The 22,772-nt window shown below is 45.8% G+C and overlaps 1 protein-coding gene across 1 annotated transcript in view; it reads right to left on the bottom strand.

Moving 5' to 3' along the window:
* ALOX5 (arachidonate 5-lipoxygenase) overlaps nucleotides 1–19,848 on the bottom strand; it is a 38,590-nt gene extending 18,742 nt beyond the window's left edge. Inside the window, exons 1-6 of the mRNA XM_081917821.1 lie at nucleotides 19,669–19,848; nucleotides 8,991–9,189; nucleotides 7,815–7,896; nucleotides 6,113–6,235; nucleotides 4,705–4,811; nucleotides 1,528–1,700 (exon numbers count right to left, since the gene is read on the bottom strand). Of these exons, the coding sequence (XP_081773947.1) occupies nucleotides 1,528–1,700; nucleotides 4,705–4,811; nucleotides 6,113–6,235; nucleotides 7,815–7,896; nucleotides 8,991–9,189; nucleotides 19,669–19,818 (834 nt within the window). The 5' untranslated portion in view covers nucleotides 19,819–19,848. The remainder of the gene's footprint in view (nucleotides 1–1,527; nucleotides 1,701–4,704; nucleotides 4,812–6,112; nucleotides 6,236–7,814; nucleotides 7,897–8,990; nucleotides 9,190–19,668) is intronic.
* Between the last annotated feature and the right edge of the window lie 2,924 nt (nucleotides 19,849–22,772).

Genomic DNA, 22,772 nt, shown 5'->3' with positions numbered 1-22,772 from the left:
TATGCTGCTTGTGTTACATTAGTCACAAAAATACATACTCTCCCCACAACAAATGAAAAGAAAAATCTATGTTTCAGCTACATCCTTGTCTTGTGAGGTTCTTAGCATTAAGGAAATGTGGTGAGATATTAACTGAAGTATGTTTTACATGCAACATTACTTGTGACCAACATAACATCACAATGTTGCAACTTACGTAGCATAAATGTGTTGTCATGTGTGTCCTTTAAGCCTCTTTTTAGGAGCTTCAGATTTTTGTCCCTGAGAATGTACTAAATTCTTAGGGCAGCAATCCTATGCCCAAGAAACTGGCTTAAAGCAAACAGGTTAAGCCAGGGTAAAGTTACACCGGATCCAAAAACTGTTCAGCAGCAGGACAGCTGCTGTTGTTCTCCCGAAGCAAGGCCGAAGCAAAACAAGCCTTTAAAAGAGTGTTCTACACTGGGTTGCTGGGACGCGGGTGGCGCTGTGGGTTAAACCACAGAGCCTAGGACTTGCCGATCAGAAGGTCGGCAGTTCGAATCCCCACGATGGGGTGAGCTCCCGTTGCTCGGTCCCTGCTCCTGTCAACCTAGCAGTTCGAAAGCACGTCAAAGTGCAAGTAGATAAATAGGTACCACTCCGGCGGGAAGGTAAATGGTGTTTCCGTGTGCAGCTCTGGTTCGCCAGCAGCGGCTTAGTCATGCTGGCCACATGACCTGGAAGCTGTACGCCAGCTCCCTCGGCCAATAAAGTGAGATGAGCGCCGCAAGCCCAGAGTCGGTCACGACTGAACCTGATGGTCAGGGGTCCCTTTACCTTACACCGGGTTGCTAGGTCATATGGCTGAGCTGAACAGGGTTGAGATCCAGCCTAAGTCTCCCTGCAGGACATCCCTTTTGGGGGATTAACACTGGCCTTGTTGACATCCCAGAAGCCAAGACCGGCTGAGCCTCAGTGGAACCAGGATGAGCAAATTATCTTTGGCTGAGCCAGCGTCAGGGACTTAATGGAGACCCACTGTATCCTAAGCTTTTGATTCCTGCAGATCTTGCCTCCAAAGCCTGTTAGATGTCTCAGACCAGGCATGCATCTCACAGAGTTTTGCAAAAAGAAACAGGTGTCTGCCCTCAAGAAGCTTCCTGTCTTAAAGACAAGTCAGACAATGGGGGTGGGCAAATGTTATTGCTTTAAAAGAAATATAACAATGTGTTAATAGGGTTAGTAATCTTTTTATTTATGTGATCATCGGAGGAAGGATAACTCACAGGACCATCATTCCCATGGAGGCAAGGAAGAGGTGTTATAATTTAATCAAAGTGTTCAGCATTAAAAAGTGCAACCCATAGTACTGTATAGTAGGCATTCCCTATCCTGACTTGAATGTTGCCTTCAAATTACGTACTTTACATACAAACTGCAAATCTTCTGTTTGGATAACAAAGCACTCCTTTCCCAAAGAATGCAGTCTGCTTCTATACATTTCCTGAAAAGCTTTTAAACTGACGAGTACTATAACACTGAAATAAATCTATTCTATGTTTATACCTTGATTTCCTCTTCCAGAGTCAGATTTCTCTCCAAACTGCATTCTACCATTTCCGTAGTCACAGGAAATTTCTTTGGTAACTCTGTGCATTTTTGGATCAATACAGGATTGCACCCATTCAGGAACTGGTATCCAAACATAAAATCTTCTTGCCAATGCTGCATCACATACTCTACAAAAAAAGAAAAAAGAGAACGAAACCCAAAGGCTATTTTTAGCAGAACTCCTATTCTGCTATTCTAATAATAACTATTCTATAATAATAATAACTATTCTATATTAAACTATAATAATAACTATATATAATAATATATAATAACTATTCTATATTAAACTATATCAAGTAAAACAAAAAATAAAATAAAAAACCAAACAGAAAAATGGAAAGCACAGCCTGAAAATGAGGCTCAGGGTAAATTTATTTAACAACATGATATGCCCAGCACACATGCAGTCTTCATTAGAGGTGCTGGGAGAGACTGAGATTACTGGATATTAAAATATTGTTACATAAAAAGCATACATACACATAATGGGCTCCTTTGCTAAATTGTTCTACATATATAGCCCTGTCTAGTTGCTGATGGAACCACATAGAACAGAAAGTCAAACTATTGAGCTTGCCAAATTCCGGTGAGCAGGAATGGCATGGCAGATGGACTGAGGTCCATTTAGTGCTGTGAGAATGGGGATGTTTGTCAAGGGCAGGGGTCAGCAAACTTTTTCAACAGGCGGCCAATCCACTGTCCCTCAGACCTTGTGGGGGGCCGGACTACATTTTTTTTGGGGGGGGATGAATGAATTCCTATGCCCCACAAATAACCCAGAGATGCATTTTAAATAAAAGGGCACATTCTACTCATGTAAAAACACACAGATTCCTGGACCGTCCGCGGGCCAGATTGAGAAGGCGATTGGGCCATATCCAGGCCCTGGGCCTTAGTTTGCCTACCTATGGTCAAGGGCAGGCAGAGGCAAACTGGGCCCTCCAGATGTTTTGGGACTACAGCTCCCATCATCCCTAGCTCACAGGACCAGTGGTCAGGGATGGTGGGAATTGTAGTCCCAAAACATCTGGAGGGGTGAGTTTGCCTATGCCTGGTCAAGGGAGTGGATACTGGGTGGTGATTAAGTGGGGATGATGCAGAGGCTATGGGGCAGTTGAAACCCTCTAGGACTGCCTTTAAAAACTTTTTGAGACTACCATATTTTTCGCTCCATAAGACACACCTGACCATAAGACACACCTAGTTTTTAGAGGGGGAAAGCAAGGAAAAAATATTCTGTGCAGAGCATGTAAGCGGCTCTCGCTTTTCTTGCTTTAAACCCTTCTGTCCCTCCTCCCCCTTCGCTGAGCAGCCAGCAGAGCAAGAGCGATAGCTGCACAGCACCTCTTGTTCTGTTAGCTTCCCAGCAAAGTGGGATGAGGGACAAAAGGGAGCCCTTACAAGGGAGCGCTGAGCAGAGCCTGGTAGTGGCTCTTGCTGGCTTTTGCAGGAGGTGTGTGAAAGGACAGAGGGCAGTCAGTCCCTTCCCCCACCTCCTGGAAAAGCCAGCAAGAGCTGCATGCTCTTTAAAGGGAGTGCTGAGCAGAGCCTGCATGCATCCCAGATGTGAATGCAGGCAGGAGGCTCCATAAGACGCAAACACATTTCCCCTTACTTTTTAGGAGGGGAAAAGTGCGTCTTATAGAGCGAAAAATACGGTAGTTGAGAAGTGGTCTTATGCAGAGCTGAAAGTAAGGATGGGGGAGAAATTCGATTCGGGACAGCTCACTCTACCTAATTTGCAAAACAATAGGAGAGCCAACATGTAGCCTTCCTTCAGAAAATCCACGTCTCGGAATATTGCAGTCCAGATCTCCAACCAAGTACCGTATTTTTCGCCCTATAGGACGCACTTTTTCCCCTCCAAAAATGAAGGGGAAATGTGTGTGCGTCCTATGGGGCGAATGCAAGCTTTTGCTGAAGCCTGGAGAGCGAGAGGCGTCGGTGCGCACCGACCCCTCTCGCTCTCCAGGCTTCAGGAAGCTATCCGCAAGCCTTGCGAGCCTGGGGGAGTTCCCATGGGCTCACCAGGCTTGCGGGCAGCAGCCTGCAGCTCGGAGCACGGGGTGCCCTCCGGAGGACGCCCCGTGCTTCAGGAAGGTGTCCACAAGCCTCCTGCACCCGGCGGGAGGTCCTGCCAGGCTCGCGAGGCTTGCAGGCAGCAGCCTGTTCTGGGGGCTGGGGTCGGGGGAAGCTTGGGCTTGGGGGGGAAATAATTTTTTTTCTTTATTTCCCCCCTCCAAAAAAACTAGGTGCGTCTTATGGGGCGGTGCGTCCTATGGGGCAAAAAATACGGTAATGTGTACAAGAATGTAAATTCAAGTATTCAGAACAGAGTTCAAGGTTGCAAAGATGAAAAACTGAGAGAAATTGACATTGGCAGTTTTACCCCTGGCTAAGAATTGGATAGAGGACTATCCTTTCACTTTCAAGGTGCTCTTAGCAACCTTAAGTCAGGCCTGCTCTGTTCTTAAATCAAGATAAGGGCAAGTTACCCCACAGTTTTAAGCTGCAATTTGCACTCTGGTTTTGAAAACTGCACAAAAAACTGAAGCTTTCAGCAAATACTTCCTTTTTTTGCTCGGTTTGCTGCTCTTTCCTCCCCTAAAAAGTAAAAGTTACACTGACTTTGAGGTGAATGCGAAGTAGACTTTGCTGATTCTAACTTGATTTTCCCCACTAGCTAGGTCTCTACTGTGCAAAACTATTAGGGACAGGTGGCCTGTTTTATACCTCTTTTCCAAACGCTTATTGGTTTACTATGGCTTCTCAAGGCTTCCCTGCTATGGTGAAAATGAAAACTCGGTTTCTACAGGCTTATCACGCCATGATTTGGCTCATGAGATACACGTTTACAGGGTTTACCTCCTAACACACATTGCCTTTAGTGTACCATTATTACAGTGCAGTGTAATTAAATTAATAAATTTACATTACTTACCTTTAGTTTCTTGAGTGTCCTTCAACTTGTGCTGGGTACATAAATTCCAATAATTATTGGCCTAACACATATCCCAAAGGTTTTTAGCTGGAAAATTACTAAATGGCATCTAAACTTAAATTTTGGTCAACAACATAAAGATTAATTCATCTTGTGATGCTAGTGTCAACAACTGCAATCGATCTTACCAGAAATTGTATTGCTTATTCTGACAAAGATCTTCTCAAAATCTGCAAAGTCACTCCAGGAAGATTGGAACATGTGCATGAAGCGATTAACATAGAGATTTTCCATCCTAAAAAAACCAAAAATACTGTGAGGTTATTGGCTGTAATCTTTTTTGTTTCATTTCTCTCCTTGTACATTTCACTTTCCCCACAACTTCTTTACTTCTTTATAAAATGTTCAGAAATGAAGGACGTAGATTAAATGAAGGGGAATAAATCGAGGAACTAAATCTCACAAGCGAAATGGTACCAGTGTTTTAAAACATATTGGACACTGGCACCACTTCTAAATCATCTTATGTTAGCTTCCAAAGAACTGCAACAAAATTTCTCAGGAGACATTTTACTGAGTATACATCTAAGATTTTTCTTTTTCTAATCTTCCTAGAAAAACAAGCTTGAGTTGCAATTTTTTTGCTGAACATTATCCACCATTTTAATGGTAGCTGCTATTTCTCCATCACGATTCTCTGGAACGCCAAGTCCAAGGTATCGTGGAGGATTAAAAAAAGGCAAATACCGTCTATGACCGTATTAAACTAATTGGACTGGATGCAAACACAGCTGTCACTGCAGTAGCAGCAGCAGCAACAACAAATCTTAGGAAAAACTGTATTTATAGCACTGGCAGTGCTGTGAGCCCGACCACTGAGAAACTGTTGGAGAACTGCTACTCCCCTTGGAGAAATTGGGTGAATCGGCCACCAATTTCTCTGCCCATTAACAAAGTGGAGAACTTTAAGGAGTCATTTCCACACAACTCTACTTCCAGTTCACCCTTGCATGTAGTCCTGCGCATGCAACTTATTGCTAAGTGAAAAGATTTATGGGTTGGGATCTAAACTCAACAATGCCATAATAAAGAAGTGAGCAAGACATCTTTGAAAAAAATTATGTGGTTTTTTAATGCTTTTAAATAAATAAATACAGCAATAATTGAGACAGTATTTGGACAGACAGGCAAAGCCTACATATAAAAGATATATATATATTTAAAGCAACTGAGACTATATTACAACTGGCTAATTTTATAAATTTATCTATACTGTGAGAAGACAGACAGGGGCTGGGTAGATAAAATTAGAATATGTTGATAGTGTTAGTATCATTTTATTAATTATTTGGGTTGTACTGTAAAGGTAACATTTATGAAGTATAGTCATAAGTATTATGTTTGTTACCATTGTTCTGATTACTGAAATTTTATGTTCAAAATGGAATCATGTGCTGTTTTGCATCGTCATTTAAAGTGTTACGTGGTTAAAATATATGTTTAAATTGTCCTTTAATCAATTTTGTCCTTTCCCCCATTATCCCAGACCAATCCAGAATATGGCTACCAAATAATGAGAGCCACCATAATACTCACGCTTTAGTATAATTCAAAACAAAGTCGACGCCTTTCTCACTGTCAAACTGGATGTTTCGAGGCAATTCCTTGTGAGATTTGGCATCTATGTTCAGGGGAAAGCCTGGGTGCCATTCTGCCCACCTGGTTAAAAATGAAAATAACTCAAAAGGCAGCTTCTCCATTTGAGGGCAAGCTAGGACAGGAAACACAACCTTGCCATGGTCCCTTCCTCTGTCCAATCCATTCGGCAGCAAGGACAGTGGCAACTCTCTTCCCATCTGCTACTGCCCACCAGGTAGCCAGAAACGATCACACAGCTTTTAGTTGTTGCCTGCATATACCTTAGTCAACAACTGGGGTGGTGGTGGTGTTTTTGAACTGGGCAAGCTATCTTTGGGTGTGGAATAGTGCCTCTGGGTACCTGAGCATGCCTAGATGTGTCTTTTGCTACCAAACCCAGCCATAATTTGTAGTCCCTGCATATATGTAATACGCAAAAGACTTTTCATTGCACTCTATTCTCTGGTTTAAAAAGATGTATGAACGCTCCCCTTTCAGGCTTTGCAACTAATCAACGTTTCTTGGGTCATGAGTACACCATGTTTTCTCTATCTCACTAGTACAGAAGACAAAGCTTTACTTTGACCTAGATCAGAAAACTGATGTAATTGAAACTCGTATGAATTTGATTCACTTTTAATCAGAGAACTTTCCCCCTGTTACTGCAAGAGTCCAGCGTTTGCGGAAAATTTTCAGACAATCTATGTGTTGATAAATTGCTGTATTACTGCTGGGACTGGACTTCACAGCCAACTAGTAGAAACTAACGCTTGCCTAATGAACTCAGCATATATTCAACATGCAGAATGCCCTTGTATTTTATGCAGCAGTTCCATTTGTTTTAAAATGGGAGCCAGAAGTGATGGCTATGTGTGGCTCTAAGTCTCTATGGAATATGCAAGCATTGTCCAAGCATTGTCGAGTGTGATGGCCTGGGAATCCGATTCAGAGGCTGAACCGGAAAAATCCCAGCCTGCACAGGAGTCCCTGCCTCCAGGGCCGGCTGAGCTGGGGCAGGGCCTTGATTCTGAAGCGCCTGCACCTGTGCGGGATCCTCAGGAGCAGGCACCAGGTGAATCCACTCTGGCTCCAGAGGCGATTGAGGACGCATTGCCTACAGGTGCGCCTCTCCCAGCCCTGTCAGGGGAAGGTGAGTCTCCCCCTGGGTCCAGTAACCCTCCAGCCTCTCCTGAGCTGCAGAGGCTCAGGGCAGAGAGGTGGAGGAAACTGGTTTCTCCCAGGAGGAGTGCTCGCCTTAAGGCCAGGAGAGGCGGGTCACCTGGGGGCCAGGACCGCCCCTGGCCTCAGAGAAGATAAAGGCCAGTCAACCCGGTCCCAGGTTGCAGGAGCAACATCGTTGAAGAGCTGTTTCGGCCAGCACCCAGTCCTGTTCCTCCAGAGTTCCTGTCCTTGCCCGGCTCCTCGCTTTGGACCCCGCTTCGCCCGTGGAGGACAGTCTCCCAACCCTCGACCCAGGTCCTGGACCTCGCCCCACGGTAACCTCCCCCCGGACCAGCACACTGAGAGACGTTTGAGAGCCACAGCTTGTAGGTATTGGTGTATCATTATATAGTAAAATTGAAGCTAGGTCTCCTTGATCACAACTTCAGGGTACTATAGAAAAATTATAGCGCTAAATAGGAAGTTTTAGGAAACTGACCGATACATCTTCTGACGATCCTCCAGCTCTTTGCGTCTGTGATGCTTAAGAACTTGAGTCTTGTCATCTGCAGAAAGCTTGGCTGTGGAAGATGATGAAAAGATATGCAGACTGAAAAATGCACCAACAGCTTTGTACAAAGGGCAAGCACAGTTCTCTCCTTCGTACTAATAAGCTAAAGGCCAAGCATGCAGCTGATTATTTGCCAATCATTACGAACTTCAAGCTGTCTCATCTTTGCAATTTGCCATGTGCACCTTCCTCTCTGCCTATTCTTCCTCTATATGTTCCTTCCTGTCTCAAACTCTTAATCTTCTGGGCTGGGGTGGGCAAGCTTTTTCAGCCAATGACCACATTTCTTTGGGCTTAATTTGTCAAGGGCCACCACCAGTGATGAGTGGAGACAGCTGAAGGAGGAAACAGATCACCCCTCTGGAAGTCCAGTTGGTTTGTTCAATTATTTCTCCATACGTGTTGGCAAGGGTTTTTGCTTTGCTTATTGTCTTGATTTACTGTTTGTGTTTCAGATATAAGTGTTACCAGGATGGGGCAGGTGATGTAACACACACACACACACACACACACACACACACACCATCCCAATAATGACTTCTGGAACAGGGTGGAAGAGTTAGATATCAGGCCTGGCAGCACTCAGCCACTAAGGGTCTGAAGTATATAAATTTGAGCTTTGATGTAAGCCCTGACTGGTTGGATGTTGTGTGCTAGCCAGTTGGCGCTCTCGTTGGTTCCTGGAGCTCTAAGCGACCAAATGGAGATAAATTTCCTATCTTGCTTATGTTATGTTATTCTGCTTAAAGTCCATATCACTGTAGTGGTGCATTCTCAACTACTGCTTAGGTTTTTTAATTAGTAATCGTTAAAGAATAAATAATATTATTGTAGTTGTGGCCGACAGAAATGTAATACAGCAGATATAAACTATTTTCCATAAGTGCTTGCATGTGATCTGGTGGACTATTATAGCAAAGGAGCTACTTAGCAACTTTTCTAGACTGAACAGAACAATCTGATATACATATTGAAGGTGATGAGTTGTATCTCTTGTCTGGATACCTTGGAGTAATACAACAAATATGTAAAGTTAGGAACTAAGTAAAGAGGTTCTCTGGCTTTGCCTAGTGTTCTTAGTCAAGGACACTGCAAAGCACTCACCTCGTCCGTCTCGGAGTACCACCTCTTTGTCATCTGTAATCCATCTGTAACAAGGAAACTCTAAGTAGTCACCCATGGGTGTTTTCACAGTGACATACTTCAAGTACCAGTCATCAGGAAACCAATACTTCCGTTTCTCAATTTTTATCAGCTGGATCTCCCCGAGGTCTTCAGTTACTGTCACATCGTAAGTATCAATCTAGAAGAATGAATGAAATTCAGAGGCTCTGATCTGTTGGAGTCTAAGGGCAGCCACATCTGAAAGATGTTATTTGATCCTCACTAAACAGCATAACTACAATAGTTAGGGCCATTCCATGCTATGATGGCTCTTGACATGTCTTTGGTGAGCCCCTGTACCAAGGAGCTCGGTTCACCTGGAACTCTGCACAAGCTGAGGGCTAAGTGCCTATTTTGCTATTGCTCTGAGCCACATAGCTCATGTGGGGCCCTCCTGTTGCTGGACTGCCAACTCCAGCCAGCAAAGCCAATGGAAAGGGATGCTGTGAGCTCTAGTCTGACAACATCTGGAGAGCACTACATTGGCTGCCTAGGCCAGGCTTCCTCAACATCGGCCCTCCAGATGTTTTGAGGCTACAATTCCCATCATCCCTGACCACTGGTCCTGCTAGCTAGGGATCATGGGAGTTGTAGGCCAAAAACATCTGGAGGGCCGAGGTTGAGGAAGCCTGGTCTAGGCTTTTAGCAACGAGCGCTGTATCGCTGCAAAATTACAGAGAAAGCTACAGTGGATTAAGCCAAATCTTCACCCATTGCAGCTGTCACACATGTGATTCAACTTACACGTGGGCCACAAAATTAGTGCAAGCTTAATGAGTCCCTGGAACCTCTCCTACACTCAATACAAACATTGAGGAGTCCAACTGCCACTGTCTTAAGGAAAAACTAAATGACTGGTGCTGTTTTCCCTTGTGCTCAACATTTTCACCTGATCTGCTCTTGGGTTTGATCTTGCTTTCAAGGAGGGCAAGACAGCCAGAACTACCACTGATATCAGCAAGGGAGGAGGATAAAAGGTAAAAGGCAAAGGACCCCTGGAATGTTAAGTCCAGTCAAAGGCAACTATGGAGTGCAGCACTCATCTCGCTTTCAGGCTGAGGGAGCCGGCTTTCTGGGTCATATGGCCAGCATGACTCAACCGCTTCTGGCGCAACAGGACACCGTGAAGAGTGCCAGAATGCACAGAAATGCCATTTACCTTCCCACCATAACGGTACCTATTTATCTACTTTCACAGGCGTGCTTTCGAACTGCTAGGTTGGCAGGAGCTGGGACAGAGCAACGGGAGCTCACCCTGTCAAACCACTGACCTTCCAACTGGCAAACCCAAGAGGCTCAGTGGTTTAGACTACAGCGCCACCTGCGTCCCATCAAGGGAGGAGGACAGCTCCATCAGGCCCCCTCCTGCAGTAAATAAATAAATTCTATGTCTCTGGGGGGGTGTGGGGGGTGTTAAGGGGTAGTACCTCTGGTGGGGAACACATCATGCTCCTTCTGGGTAGTTTGTCTAGCTTTGGCCACCAGTACTTGATTTATTTAGAATTTAAGATCTGTTCTGTCCAGCATTGCCATTAAAGTAATCAACCTCCTTTGTCAGAGCTAATGCCAATTAGGAAGCTTATTTCTTATAACTGACCACATCATAGATCCTCATACTATTTTCCTTTTTGGACACTCAGAAGGCTATTCAATTTTTCTCTGCTTCAAGCCTGTTCCATTCCCATGGATGTCTGCTGAAGACTTATTCAACTTAGCTAGATCCTTTTCTTTTCCTCTTATCCCCAGCTCCCAGCTTTTTAATCATTTTACTCAGTTTATTTTATTTCTTTTAATTTATTCTACTTGTATAACACCCTTCATCTGAAGATCACAAGCTGATTCACAAAAAAGTATTGTTAATAATAATAATAATAATAGTTGTTGTTGTTGTTGTTGTTTTGTTGTAGTAGTAGTAGTAGTTGTTGTATTTGTACCCTATCGATCTTCCAGGGTTGCCCCAGCAACTCTGTAAGACTTCCCACATATATAAAAACATATTAAAACAGTAAACATTAAAAATCTCCCTATACAGAGCTGCCTTCAGATGCATTCTAAAGGTTGTATTGTTCCAGAATATTCACACATAAAAACAGAGTCACATGAATGTCTCAAAGGCACTTTTAGTGGTAATTGCGAAAACACTTTTGGGTACTGCATCCACATGGCAAATGCATTCCTAGAGGACAGCGCCTGCAGATTGGAGAGTTCTTTATTTATCCCAGAAGATGAACTACTGGCTGCTGCTTAAACCATCAGCCTTAACTGATAGTTCTTTTCTTAACCAAGGCCAGGCCTGCTTCCTTTTGTCTGGTGATTAGCAGATGATAAAGATAATTCTGTGAGGTAAAGCTTTCATGGAAACAAGTAGGGGTGGCCCTCATACTGTGAAAAATAATGAACATAGATATGCAAATACTATGGATCCAAGATGAATCCAGATGGTCCAAAAATATCACCTGAAACTAGGTTTTCCTGCTGAGAACATAAAACACAAAGTGTTTATTACTTCTGATATCATGGGGGATAGCTTACAGTTTGATTCCCTGTAAAGCTCAGACAATCGACCTGTGATCCCAGTACTTTGTTTATATGCAAACGGCATTGGATTAATCCCAACAATGGTGCAATTGTTACCCAGTAGCTTCCCAGCATGGTGTGTGTGGGGCATCACGTAATGCCAAACTATACCAAATTATCTTCACTGTAATGTTATGTTTCAACCTCCCTTAGGAGACTATCATAATCCTCGAAAACACTTAGGTACCAGTTAACTAGGCACTGTGTGTTCTGAAAGGAGCTACTCCAACAAAACGTTTTCAATCAAAAAGACTTCAGAAAATGTATTTCTTGAAATGAAGGTGGAATATAGATATAGTGCAAATCTTCATCATCAAACAACATTTACACATTAGCAAGATAAGTGTGGGTGAAGCCACAATTTACTGATTGTCACAAGCAAATAATATTTCAAAAGTTTTCTTAAACTTTTACCCATAATGATATGCCTGACATGTCCCACACACACACACAGCAATAATGAGTTTCCTAACCTAACCAGGAGGCTCTGATGGACTGATTCTGATGTCTGTATAAACATCTCTATATTTATAGATTTTTGACAGGGTGATAAATCAGAATTAACAAAGAAAACATTATATAGCAATGCATTTTATTGTAAATCTCAGGCTTGCTCTCTGAATAATATTTTATTCGGCATCTTTCCTGCCCCGCTGCAAAAGAAGTTTTCTTTTAAGTTTTTAGTTTTTCTTTTAAGTTTCAAAATAAGATAAGTGATCTTTAGGTCATGGTTGAGCTCTTTCTCCTTTGACATCTGCCATTATTTTTGAGTTAGTGGAACAATGAACTACCTGACATTGTATTGATACCCCAAAATATTCTCTCTCCTGCATTTATGTCAAACACTGAAAACCTTTGTTCCTTGAGCCATATTAGGCCCACTAGGGATCCTAATATGACCTGTGAGGCCATTTTACCCAAGCCACACACACCTGCCCCACAAGATCACATGTGACATCAGGTGTGCTGCAGGTAAAGAAGACAGCTGCACAAATATAGGATAGGGACACCTGGCTTACTAGCAGTACATGTGAAAAGGATTTAAGGGTCTTGGTGGACCATAAGCTTAACATGAATCCACAGTGTGATGTAGCAGCAAAAAAGCTAGGGATATTCTAGGCTGCATCAACAGAAGTCTGGTGTCCAGATCAAAGGAAGTAATAAAGGTAAAGGTAAAGGGACCCCTGACCATTAGGTCCAGGTGTGGCCGACATCTCGCTTTATTGGCTGAGGGAGGCAGCGTACAGCTTCTGGGTCATGTGGCCAGCATGACAAAGCCTCTTGCGGCGAACCAGAGCAGCACACGGAAACGTCGTTTACCTTCCCGCTGGAGTGGTACCTATTTATCTACTTGCACTTTGAGGTGCTTTCGAACTGCTAGGTTGGCAGGAGCAGGGACCGAACAACGGGAGCTCACCCTGTCGCGGGGATTCGAACCGCCGACCTTCTGATCGGCAAGTCCTAGGCTCTGTGGTTTAATCCACAGCACCACCCATGTCCCAAGGGAAGTAATAGTCCCATTCTATTCTGCCTTGGTCAGACAACACCTGGAATCCTGTGACCAGTTTTGAGCACCACAGTTGAAGAAGGATATTGACAAGCTGGAATGTATGCAGACGAGGGCAACCAAGATGACCAAGGGTCTGGAAACCAAGTCTTATGCGGAATGGTTGAGCATCATATTATGTGCATCATATACTCCCCTCCCTGTTGCCTTTGGACTGGGGGAAAGTTCTGACACTGGCAGAAATTTGCTTAAGCTAAAAACAAGGTGAAATGGGCAGAGCAGACATTTTAAAAAGGACACTGAATCAAACTAAGTATATTCCATCTTTTAAACATATCCTATTTTGAGGCACAGATAACAATAACATAGGTTGTCGTAGAAGAATTTTACAAGTATCAGGAAAGCATAAGGTAAAGGGACCCCTGACCATTAGGTCCAGTCGTGACCGACTCTGGGGTTGTGGTGCTCATCTCGCTTTACTGGCCGAGGGAGCCGGCGTACAGCTTCCGGGTCATGTGGCCAGCATGACTAAGCCGCTCCTGGCGAACCAGAGCAGCGCACGGAAATGCCATTTACCTTCCTGCTGGAGCGGTACCTATTTATCTACTTGCACTTTTATGTGCTTTTGAACTGCTAGGTTGGCAGGAGCAGGGACCGAGCAAAGGGAGCTCACCCCGTCACAGGGATTCAAACCACCGACCTTCTGATCGGCAAGTCCTAGGCTCTGTGGTTTAACCCACAGCGCCAGCTGCGTCCCTCAGGAAAGAATACGAAGCCACAATAAGAATGAGCAAAAACTTCCGGGACTACAATTAATTTATTTTCCTGTACACTTGAGAAGCAGAAGTAAACGGGACAATTGGTATGAATAAGGAAAGACCTGAGAACAATAATAGGATTACCACTTTTGCCGACTTCACTTCTGAAACTCTTATTTTCACATTAAGACCTTCTGTCTTGCAATAGACTTCCTATGTAGGATGTGATACTATACGGTTTCTAATTTTAATAATATTCCCTTTAGTGCTTAATTCTGGAATGGATCTGGTTGTAATGATGACAGAGCACTTGCCATTCAAAAACATTCAGTAATGCTATCTAGGTTTGTGATTTTTGGGGGGGTGGGGCAAAGAACAGAAGCTGTGAACAGGCCCCATTGGTCCATGGACTCACCTGCACACCCAGGTGAGTATGTTATTCCTCCAGAAACAATTCTTGCCCTGTGAATATAACACTGTAACTTGGCAGAGATATTAGATATTAGTGGTCACAGAGTGAGAAATAGATCTCTGGATCTCTTTTTGCTGCAATAAGCAAAAAGTCCTACAACTGAGTTTCAAAACAACTCCCTGGGAAGGACAGTAAACTAAATGAGATGCGGAACTAAGACATTATGCAACATTATTTGTGAAAGAATCTATACAGGAAAAAGAACAAAAGCAGACATTAAGAAGCAGAACTAAGTCTGAAAACGTGTGCCCACTGGATATACTTCCAGCACGCCTGTTCCAGAAGGGGAGCCATGCTGATCTATCTTTCTTTCTTTCTTTCTTTCTTATTGTCTTTTAATGATTTAGTCCCGCATGACCCCACTATTCTGACTTTTCCAAACAAACCACAGTGGAGTCTAGTAAATCTAGATAACCTTCTAGTTATGATCAGAATTAGGTATACAAGTAAATTTCCCTTTCAGACTTTCCATATCTGCTGCTCTTATTTGGCACACAGCAGCAGAATTAGGTATACAAGTAAATTTCCCTTTCAGACTTTCCATATCTGCTGCTCTTATTTGGCACGCAGCAGCTCAAAAGGCTTGTTCTTTTATCGAAAGGACCCACCACAAATTTGAATGACTTCAGAGGAAGCGAGAGCTGTGGAACCCAAAGAGTCTATGCAAAAGAGGAAACCAAGGATGACACTGCGGGGAGAAAGAGGCCACCTTGCCGTATGTGTGCACCAAACTGGGTCTTTGACCCAAGTGGAACGAAGTCTCGTTTTGCCCCTGGGGAACGAAGCTCTTAGGATGGAGGAGGTGTGCAGCATGTCTCCTTTGTGAGGAGATCCTGCTCATTGCATCCCACCAGGCCAAGAGCATAAAGAGCCCTGCTCACCCAACCACAGACTCTCTTTGCAAAGGTCCCCTCCCCTTAAAACAAACAGCAAGCCCCTTCCTGTCTCCACCCTTCTTGCGACCCTCAGCTGACAGGTGGGTCTGTTTCATGAAGTCTCTTTGATGAGAGAAGGTGGCAAGGGAGGGAGGGGAGATGCTGGGGGGGGGGGAGAAGAGGAGAGAACAGGTATCCCTCCCCCTCCCCACCTTTTTCAGTAAATTTTTAAAGTGACAGCAGCCTCCTCTGAGAGAGATCCTAAGATCTCCCAGACAGAAGTCCTAGCCAGGCAGACTCAGTTTCATTCATGTAATCAAGGGGGAGATCTTGGACGGGAGGGTTTTATTTTTATTTCCCCACCCTCTTTCTTGGGGAAGGGGGAGAAATACCCCATCAGCACCTCATTTTGTTTCAGTGTGTTCAGAGATGCTTTCTCTGGAAATGTTTATTTAAGGAGAGTTTTACACAAATCAGCAGCTCTTTTTTATTTTTTAGCAAAACAGCATCATAGCAATAATGAAATGAGTTGAAGTTCAGTATGTTAATGAGTGGTCTTGTTTGGTTTATTTAGAAAAGCGAAACTGGTTGGTCAAATGGATCAAAGGATGTGATTGATATGTAAGGTAAAGGTAAAGGTACCCCTGCCTGTATGGGCCAGTCTTGCCAGACTCTGGGGTTGTGCGCCCATCTCACTTAAGAGGCCAAGGGCCAGCGCTGTCCGGAGACACTTCCGGGTCACGTGGCCAGCGTGACATCGCACACGGAAACGCCGTTTACCTTCCCGCTGGTAAGCGGTCCCTATTTATCTACTTGCACCCGGAGGTGCTTTCGAACTGCTTGGTTGGCAGGCGCTGGGACCGAGCAGTGGGAGCGCACCCCGCCGCAGGGATTCGAACCGCCGACCTTTCAATCGGCAAGTCCTAGGCGCTGAGGCTTTAACCCACAGCGCCACCTGTGTCCCATAGATTGATTGATATGTAGTATATAGTTATATATTCTTCCACCTACCACACGCCCCAAATGAGCAGAAGAGAGGTGAAAGAAATTCTACAACTGATGAGGGGGGTTTCATGTCATTTCCCACTTTTATGCAGTCCTCATCAAACAGCTTTCCCTCTCTCATAACCGTTTTCTATGCTTCACAATCCTTTTTTTTTTAATAGGGAGAAATAAATAGCGTGACAGGAATTATTAGCCTTACAATGTTGAGACTTTGTTAGCAGATTTCTAGTACAGGTTTGTAAAGAGGTCCAAAGTTAAAAATAGCTTTCTCTCATGACAACCTAGAAAGCAAATATTCAAGATGCACTTCTCTCCTCATGAGACTTTCCTGCATATTACATCAGGACCAGGGCTATTGCAAATATACATTTTGTAGAGGGGAAGAAAAACAGCATGTAAACAGCAACAAGAGGAATACCGGGACCGTTTTTTCTAGAAAAAAAGCGCTGATGACCCTGAAAAATTTGGTATCATCATCAAACATGGCTATGTCATTGTGCACCCACCCCTAATCTAGATGGTTTATGAACAAGTTACGAAGCACATGTCCCAACGCGGATCCTCAGGAGCTCCATGCTTTATATCCCTTTGTTGGATGAATTGTCCATTCATTTCTACTTTCTGCCTCTGGTCTCATAACCAGTTACTGATCCGCAATGGACCAGCAAAGTGAGAGGAGGATGCTCCTTGCAGAACCAGCACTGCCCTTTCAGAATAACACATCTCCCTACATTTTTTTCATTAGTATGGCAGAATCAATCAGACAAGAGATGACTGAAAGGCAGAGGTGAGTCCATGGATCCTTCTCAGAATGGGCCAAATCTGACAGGTGAGGGGTGTTCACCTGTCAATCATTGGCGTCATTATGATATTGCATGATTGACAGGTAGATTACCCCCCTTTTTTTGTTTATTAAAGATTTTCTTGTTTTACAGAAGTAAGTGTAATGCCTCGTATTTTTTCCATGTAACATTTTTACAAATCCGTTTCATTTGTTGAGACATAAAGGGGAGAAGAATAAAAAAAAGGGGGGAGGGAGGGCCCTACTAGAAAAATTAACCAATAAACTGAAACTGACACAGGGACAAACAGAAGAAGACGCCTTTACCCCGGTATGGCTCCCCTTTATCACATACACAGCCCAACAAGACAATGACAATAATCCACCAACAGCATACAAATCAATACGGCTAACCTGATCCAAAACACCCACCCACCCCACTCACACACGAAAACAAAGGTTACCCCCCCTTGACAAAACTATTTTTTCCTCTTTGCCCTCCCTCCCTCTGCTTCCCTTTGATCCCCCCCCTCCCAGCACTGCTGTGGGAAGAGTGAAAAAGAAGCCTGTATTTTCCAAACTTTCCTTAGCTTCATGTGCCAGTTCCCTGGGCAGAACCAGTGGCATCAGCTGATGGAGGTGGTCAGGGGAGAATGGCCTCATGGGCCCAATTGGACTTCCTGTTCTCAGGCATGCCTGCCACTGCTTCGGATTGCTTCTCTATCTCCTTGCTCATTCACATGCTCTCTTTGGGCGGGATGGTAGATAGGATGGGCCCTGTGACCTCACCCTGAGCAAGCAGGTGGAAGCTGTGGCTTTTCTTCAAAAGAGTCTCTGCTTACGTTCTCTGCCCTTCTCTCCGGGTGGCGCCAGAGGCTGCGCCACCCACAAAGAGAAGGCAAACGGAGGGAAAGTTCCCTTTAGGAGCCATCTGATTCTGCTCACTTGCACACCTTTTGGACCTTGAGGTTTTGGGGGTCAGCACCCAGCTGCAGTGTCTGAAAAAAGACGGCTGCTGTTACCTGTGTGCTGTTAAGAGAAAGAGGGTGCAGCAGGCAGAGGGAACAGGTCGTCCTGCAAAGCAACCCCAAAGTCTCCTTCTCCCCACCAGGCCCCTGGATGGCAGGCAGAGGGAGGCTCCGCTCTGGCTCAGCTGCACCTCAAGGCTCAGCCCGACAGTCAGAGGCAGCTGTGGCTGTCCTTGCAAATATCGTAAGGTTGCCCTCCTTCGTGGGCAAGGAAGCTGAAACTTCCCGGTAACACTCATTGCTGTGGGCAGAGGAGGTTGCGTGGCTGTGTGTGGTGGCAGGGAGCAAGGGGCGCAGTCGGAGCAGCCACCCCATGAGCCCAAATCTAGACTCGGACTGAACCCACCCAGGCTGAGTCCCTGGAGAGCTTCTGCCAGCCCCCACTAGACTGAGCCACAGCAGTTCTCGACTATGGTTTTTTAAGCTCCCCGCCAGGGCTGTCTTAAGCATATCCGGCGCTGTGGTGCAAAGATCCCTCAGGCGAACCCCGTTTCCCAGAGTTGTCGACCTTTTCCCAAGCCTCTTCAGGGATCCCTCTCCTCCGTGGAGGCTTGGGAAGGAAGCCGCATGCCTGCTAGCCCTATGGTTGATGGGGCCATAGCTGTCAACCTTCCCTTTTTTTGTGGGAAATTGTGTGGGTGGCGCTGTGGGTTAAACCACTGAGCCTAGGACGTGCTGATCAGAAGGTTGGCGGTTCGAATCCCCGCGACGGGGTGAGATCCCATTGCTCAGTCCCTGCTCCTGCCAACCTAGCAGTTCGAAAGCACGTCAAAGTGCAAGTAGATAAATAGGTACCACTCTGGCAGAAAGGTAAACGGTGTTTCCGTGTACTGCTTTGGTTTGCCAGAAGCGGCTTAGTCGTGCTGGCCACATGACTCAGAAAAGTTGTCTGCGGACAAATGCCGGCTCCCTCGGCCAATGAAGCGAGATGAGCGCTGCAACCCCAGAGTCGGCCACGACTGGACCTAATGGTCAGGGGTCCCTTTACCCTTATTTCAGCACCGTTTCCCATTGCTTCCCACTGCTATCCCGGATTGTTAGATATCCCGTAGACAGTCCCAGGGACAGGTGAGGTTGCTGATCCCTTATTTTAGAGACTGCTGATCCCTTATTTTCAAATCTGAAAGTTGACAGCTATGGATGGGGCACAGCTGGTGGGCTTGCAGGGAAAAGGGAGGCCGCTGGCAAAGCTGCGCAGACCCCTCACTCCCTGGAGCACCCCTGAGAGGCCAGCGCCCTGGTGCAATGCACCAGTAAGCCCAATAGGAAAAGACGGCTCTGCTCTGGTTTGTGCCAGCGCCGCCCGCCACGTCCAAGATGCTGCGCTGGGACCAAACGGAGCCCCGGAGAGGTGGATGGATGCGAGGCATGCAGGACGGGCGTAAAAGAGAAGCGGGCAGAAGTTTCCATTGTCAGTAGGAAGCCACAAAATGGGGAACCCGCTTGCTAGACGGGGAGAAACAGCGCGGGGGGAGAAGCCCCCCGTCTCGATGCCTCTCTGTGGAAGGAAGGCTCTCAGGCAGCTCTGCAGCGGGAGAAGCGAGCGGGTTTCTGAGCCTGAGCAGAGCGCGGGCTGCCGAAGCGCGCCACCCGCCCCGTCCCGTCCCTCACTCACCGCTCCGCGCTCGAAGTCGTCGTAGAAGGGCTTGTCGAGCAGGTGCCTCTCGCTCGTGCCGCCCGAGCCCACCAGGCTCAGGTAGACGTAGTCGTCGGTGCCCGCGAACCACTGGCTGCCCGTCGCCACCGTCACCGAGTAGGACGGCATGGCTGCGCCGAGGAGCCGAGCAGAAGTCGCGGGGCTGCGCGCAGGCACAAGAGGCGCCGCCCCGCCGAGGAGGGCGAGGTCCCGCTCCGAGGGGAGGCGCTGGCGCGGCCGCCGCAGAGAAGGCGCCCCGCCGCCGTCGGGGGCCAGTTGAGGCGCTGCCCTGCCGCTCCTCGGGCTGAAGGGTCGCGGACGCCCCGTCCAGGGGCTCCTCCGGCAGGAACTTTGCTGGCGCTCTAGCAGAGCCTTTTTCCTTCTTCCAACTTAGCCCCCCAAGACCAAGCAGTCTTTCTGGGGGAGCGGGGTTTGGGATTCCACTGCAGACGTTTCTAAACCTAGACGAGAACTGTGTTCCTCTGTGAGTTCTCGTCTAGATTTAGAGGTTGGGAGGCATCAGCGGCAGAGAGTGCTGCCGTGGAATTGCCTAGTTACGGTTTATATCTCTATATAAGATCTAGATCCTAGATATGGCTTATATCTCCAGTTCCGTCTAAGTCTTGTTTTGCATCCTCCGGCGCAAATATATTCAAATGATGTACTTCTGCCTCGATGACTCACTGCCTCGTGTGCGTGTCGTTTTTCGTTTGTAAAGGGAGATTTAAAGTATATTTCAAATTGGTTCTATGATTCCCCACAGCACACAATATACAAAATACAGTGGTACCTCGGGTTAAGTACTTAATCCGTTCTTAACCTGAAACTGTTCCTAACCTGAAGCACCACTTTAGCTAATGGGGCCTCTCGCTGCCACCATGCCGCTGCTGTACGTTTTCTGTTCTCATTCTGAAGCAAAGTTCTTAACCCGAGGTACTATTTCTGGGTTAGCAGAGTCTGTAATCTGAAGCATATGTAACCTGAAGTGTATGTAACCTGAGGTACCACTGTAATGCAAAGACCACACCCTTTGTACTTGGATGGTTGCTGGACCTCCTCAATATACCCCCTTGGTTTTCCTTGTGTGTGTGAAGACCGAACAAATATAATGGGAGAAGTTCTACTGTGGCTCCAGTGATAAGAGGAGCCTCTCCTTCCCCCCCCCCCATTAGGACAATGGGAGAGGTGAAATGCCTCAGAAAAAATGGGGGGGGGGAGAGAGAAATTGGTAGGGGTGGGATTGAATGAGATAGGTATCAGGTTAGATAAGTATCATAAGACATGAAACCAGAAATTAAGAACTGCATTCAACTCATGGATAATGAAATAAGGATTTCAACCCAGTACGTTTCCGAGCACAATTCAAAGTGTTGGTGCTGACTTTTAAAGCCCTAAATGGCTGTGGTCCTGTATACCTGAAGGAACATCTCCATCCCATTGTTCTGCCCGGACACTGAGGTCCAGCTCCGAGGGCCTTCTGGCGGTTCCCTCACTGCAAGAAGTGAGGTTACAGGGAACCAGGCAGAGGGCCTTCTTGGTAGTGGCACCTATCCTGTGGAACACCCTCGCAGCAGATGTCAAGGCAATAAGCAACTATCCTTCTTTTAAAAGACATCTGAAGGCAGCCCTGTTTAGGGAAGTTTTTAATGTTTAATGCTGTATTGTGTTTTTAATATTTGATTGAGAGCCGTCCAGAGTAGCTGGGGAAACCCAGACAGATGGGTGGGGTATAAGTAAATTATTATTATTATTAACGTTAAAGGGCTGGAGTCGATTATGAAAAGGGTAGCAACATAAATAGCAGATAAATAGTCAAATCTGGGGGGAAATGTGGAAGAAACGCCCTTTGAAAATGTTGTCTATTAGGATAAAAGAAAATTATACATTAGTTTGGAGGTGGTATTTAATACCAGTCAGATTAAATCAAATAAACAAGGAATATTCAGTGTTATGTTGGAGGGGATGCCAGGAAACAGGGAATTATGTTCACATGTGGTGGGGGTGTAAATATGTACAATTTTGGAGGGCAAAGAGTGTTTAAGGAGATAACAGAAATCACTGGGTTAAAGCTGACCAAAAGTCCAGAGGTAGCATTATCATCAATTTATAATGGTGTGGAGGGTTTGCAAACTATGAAAGACTTGCTCACAAATTTATTGACAGCTGCGCGAATTATTATAGCTAGGAAGTGGAAGGGGCAAGGTGAATACAAAATAAAAAAATGGTATACAGAGGCCTGGGATATAGCTATTAATTAACATGTGCTATTAAGGCAAGATGGGGAACATGCAGGAGAAATTATTTTGAGGAGATATGGAAGGTGTTTGTAGAATTTGTACTGTTAAAATGGGAAGGGGTCAAACCATCGCCAAGAGGTGTTGAAATATTGGGAAGTTGGATAGTTACAATGGAATGGTCTCAGGAGTACGGTGCCCATTTTTATTCTTATTTATTTATTATTATTACTTTGCCAAAATAAAACAATTTTTAAACAAAACTAATGTGGACAAAAGGAAAACGGAGCAAGACACCTGGTGCTGGCTTGGTTGCCAGAGCTATTGGAAGGCGGCATACAATGTACCATCCAACCATCTTAGAGCTGGGGTCGGCAAACTAAGGTCCGTGGGCCGGATAAGGCCCAAGGACCCTGCCACCTGCCCAGTCAGTCCCTGTGCTGAATTGGCATGGCGACATCTCGCTGCATGGGGACTGAATTCTGAGACAGGTGCACAGGCTGCTTTGGATTGGCTCCAGGAAGATCCCACAACCAATCCGAAGCAGCGGATGCCTCTGGGCAGGTGGCGACACTGGCCAATCCAAAGCCTCGATGCCCACGCGCTGAGAAAACCCGGTGCGGCTTCGGATCGGCTCCAGGAAGCTCCCGCAGCCAATCTGAGGCTGCGGAAGCCTCTGGGCGGGCAGCTACACTGGCCAATCTGAAGGCACACTGAATTTCCTCTGCAGCCTTGGCATCGCAGCCATGAAACGAGAGGCGCTGCCACCGCCATCAGCTCCCAACTGCTGCCAGGAAGTAGGAAAGCAGGAGGGGGAGAGAGAAGCCCCCCTCTGCCAGTGTGTGTGTG

The sequence above is a fragment of the Podarcis melisellensis genome (genome assembly GCF_964234715.1).
Source record: "Podarcis melisellensis genome assembly, chromosome: 7".
Lineage (NCBI taxonomy): Eukaryota > Metazoa > Chordata > Lepidosauria > Squamata > Lacertidae > Podarcis > Podarcis melisellensis.
This window is presented reverse-complemented; position numbering and strand designations above follow the sequence as displayed.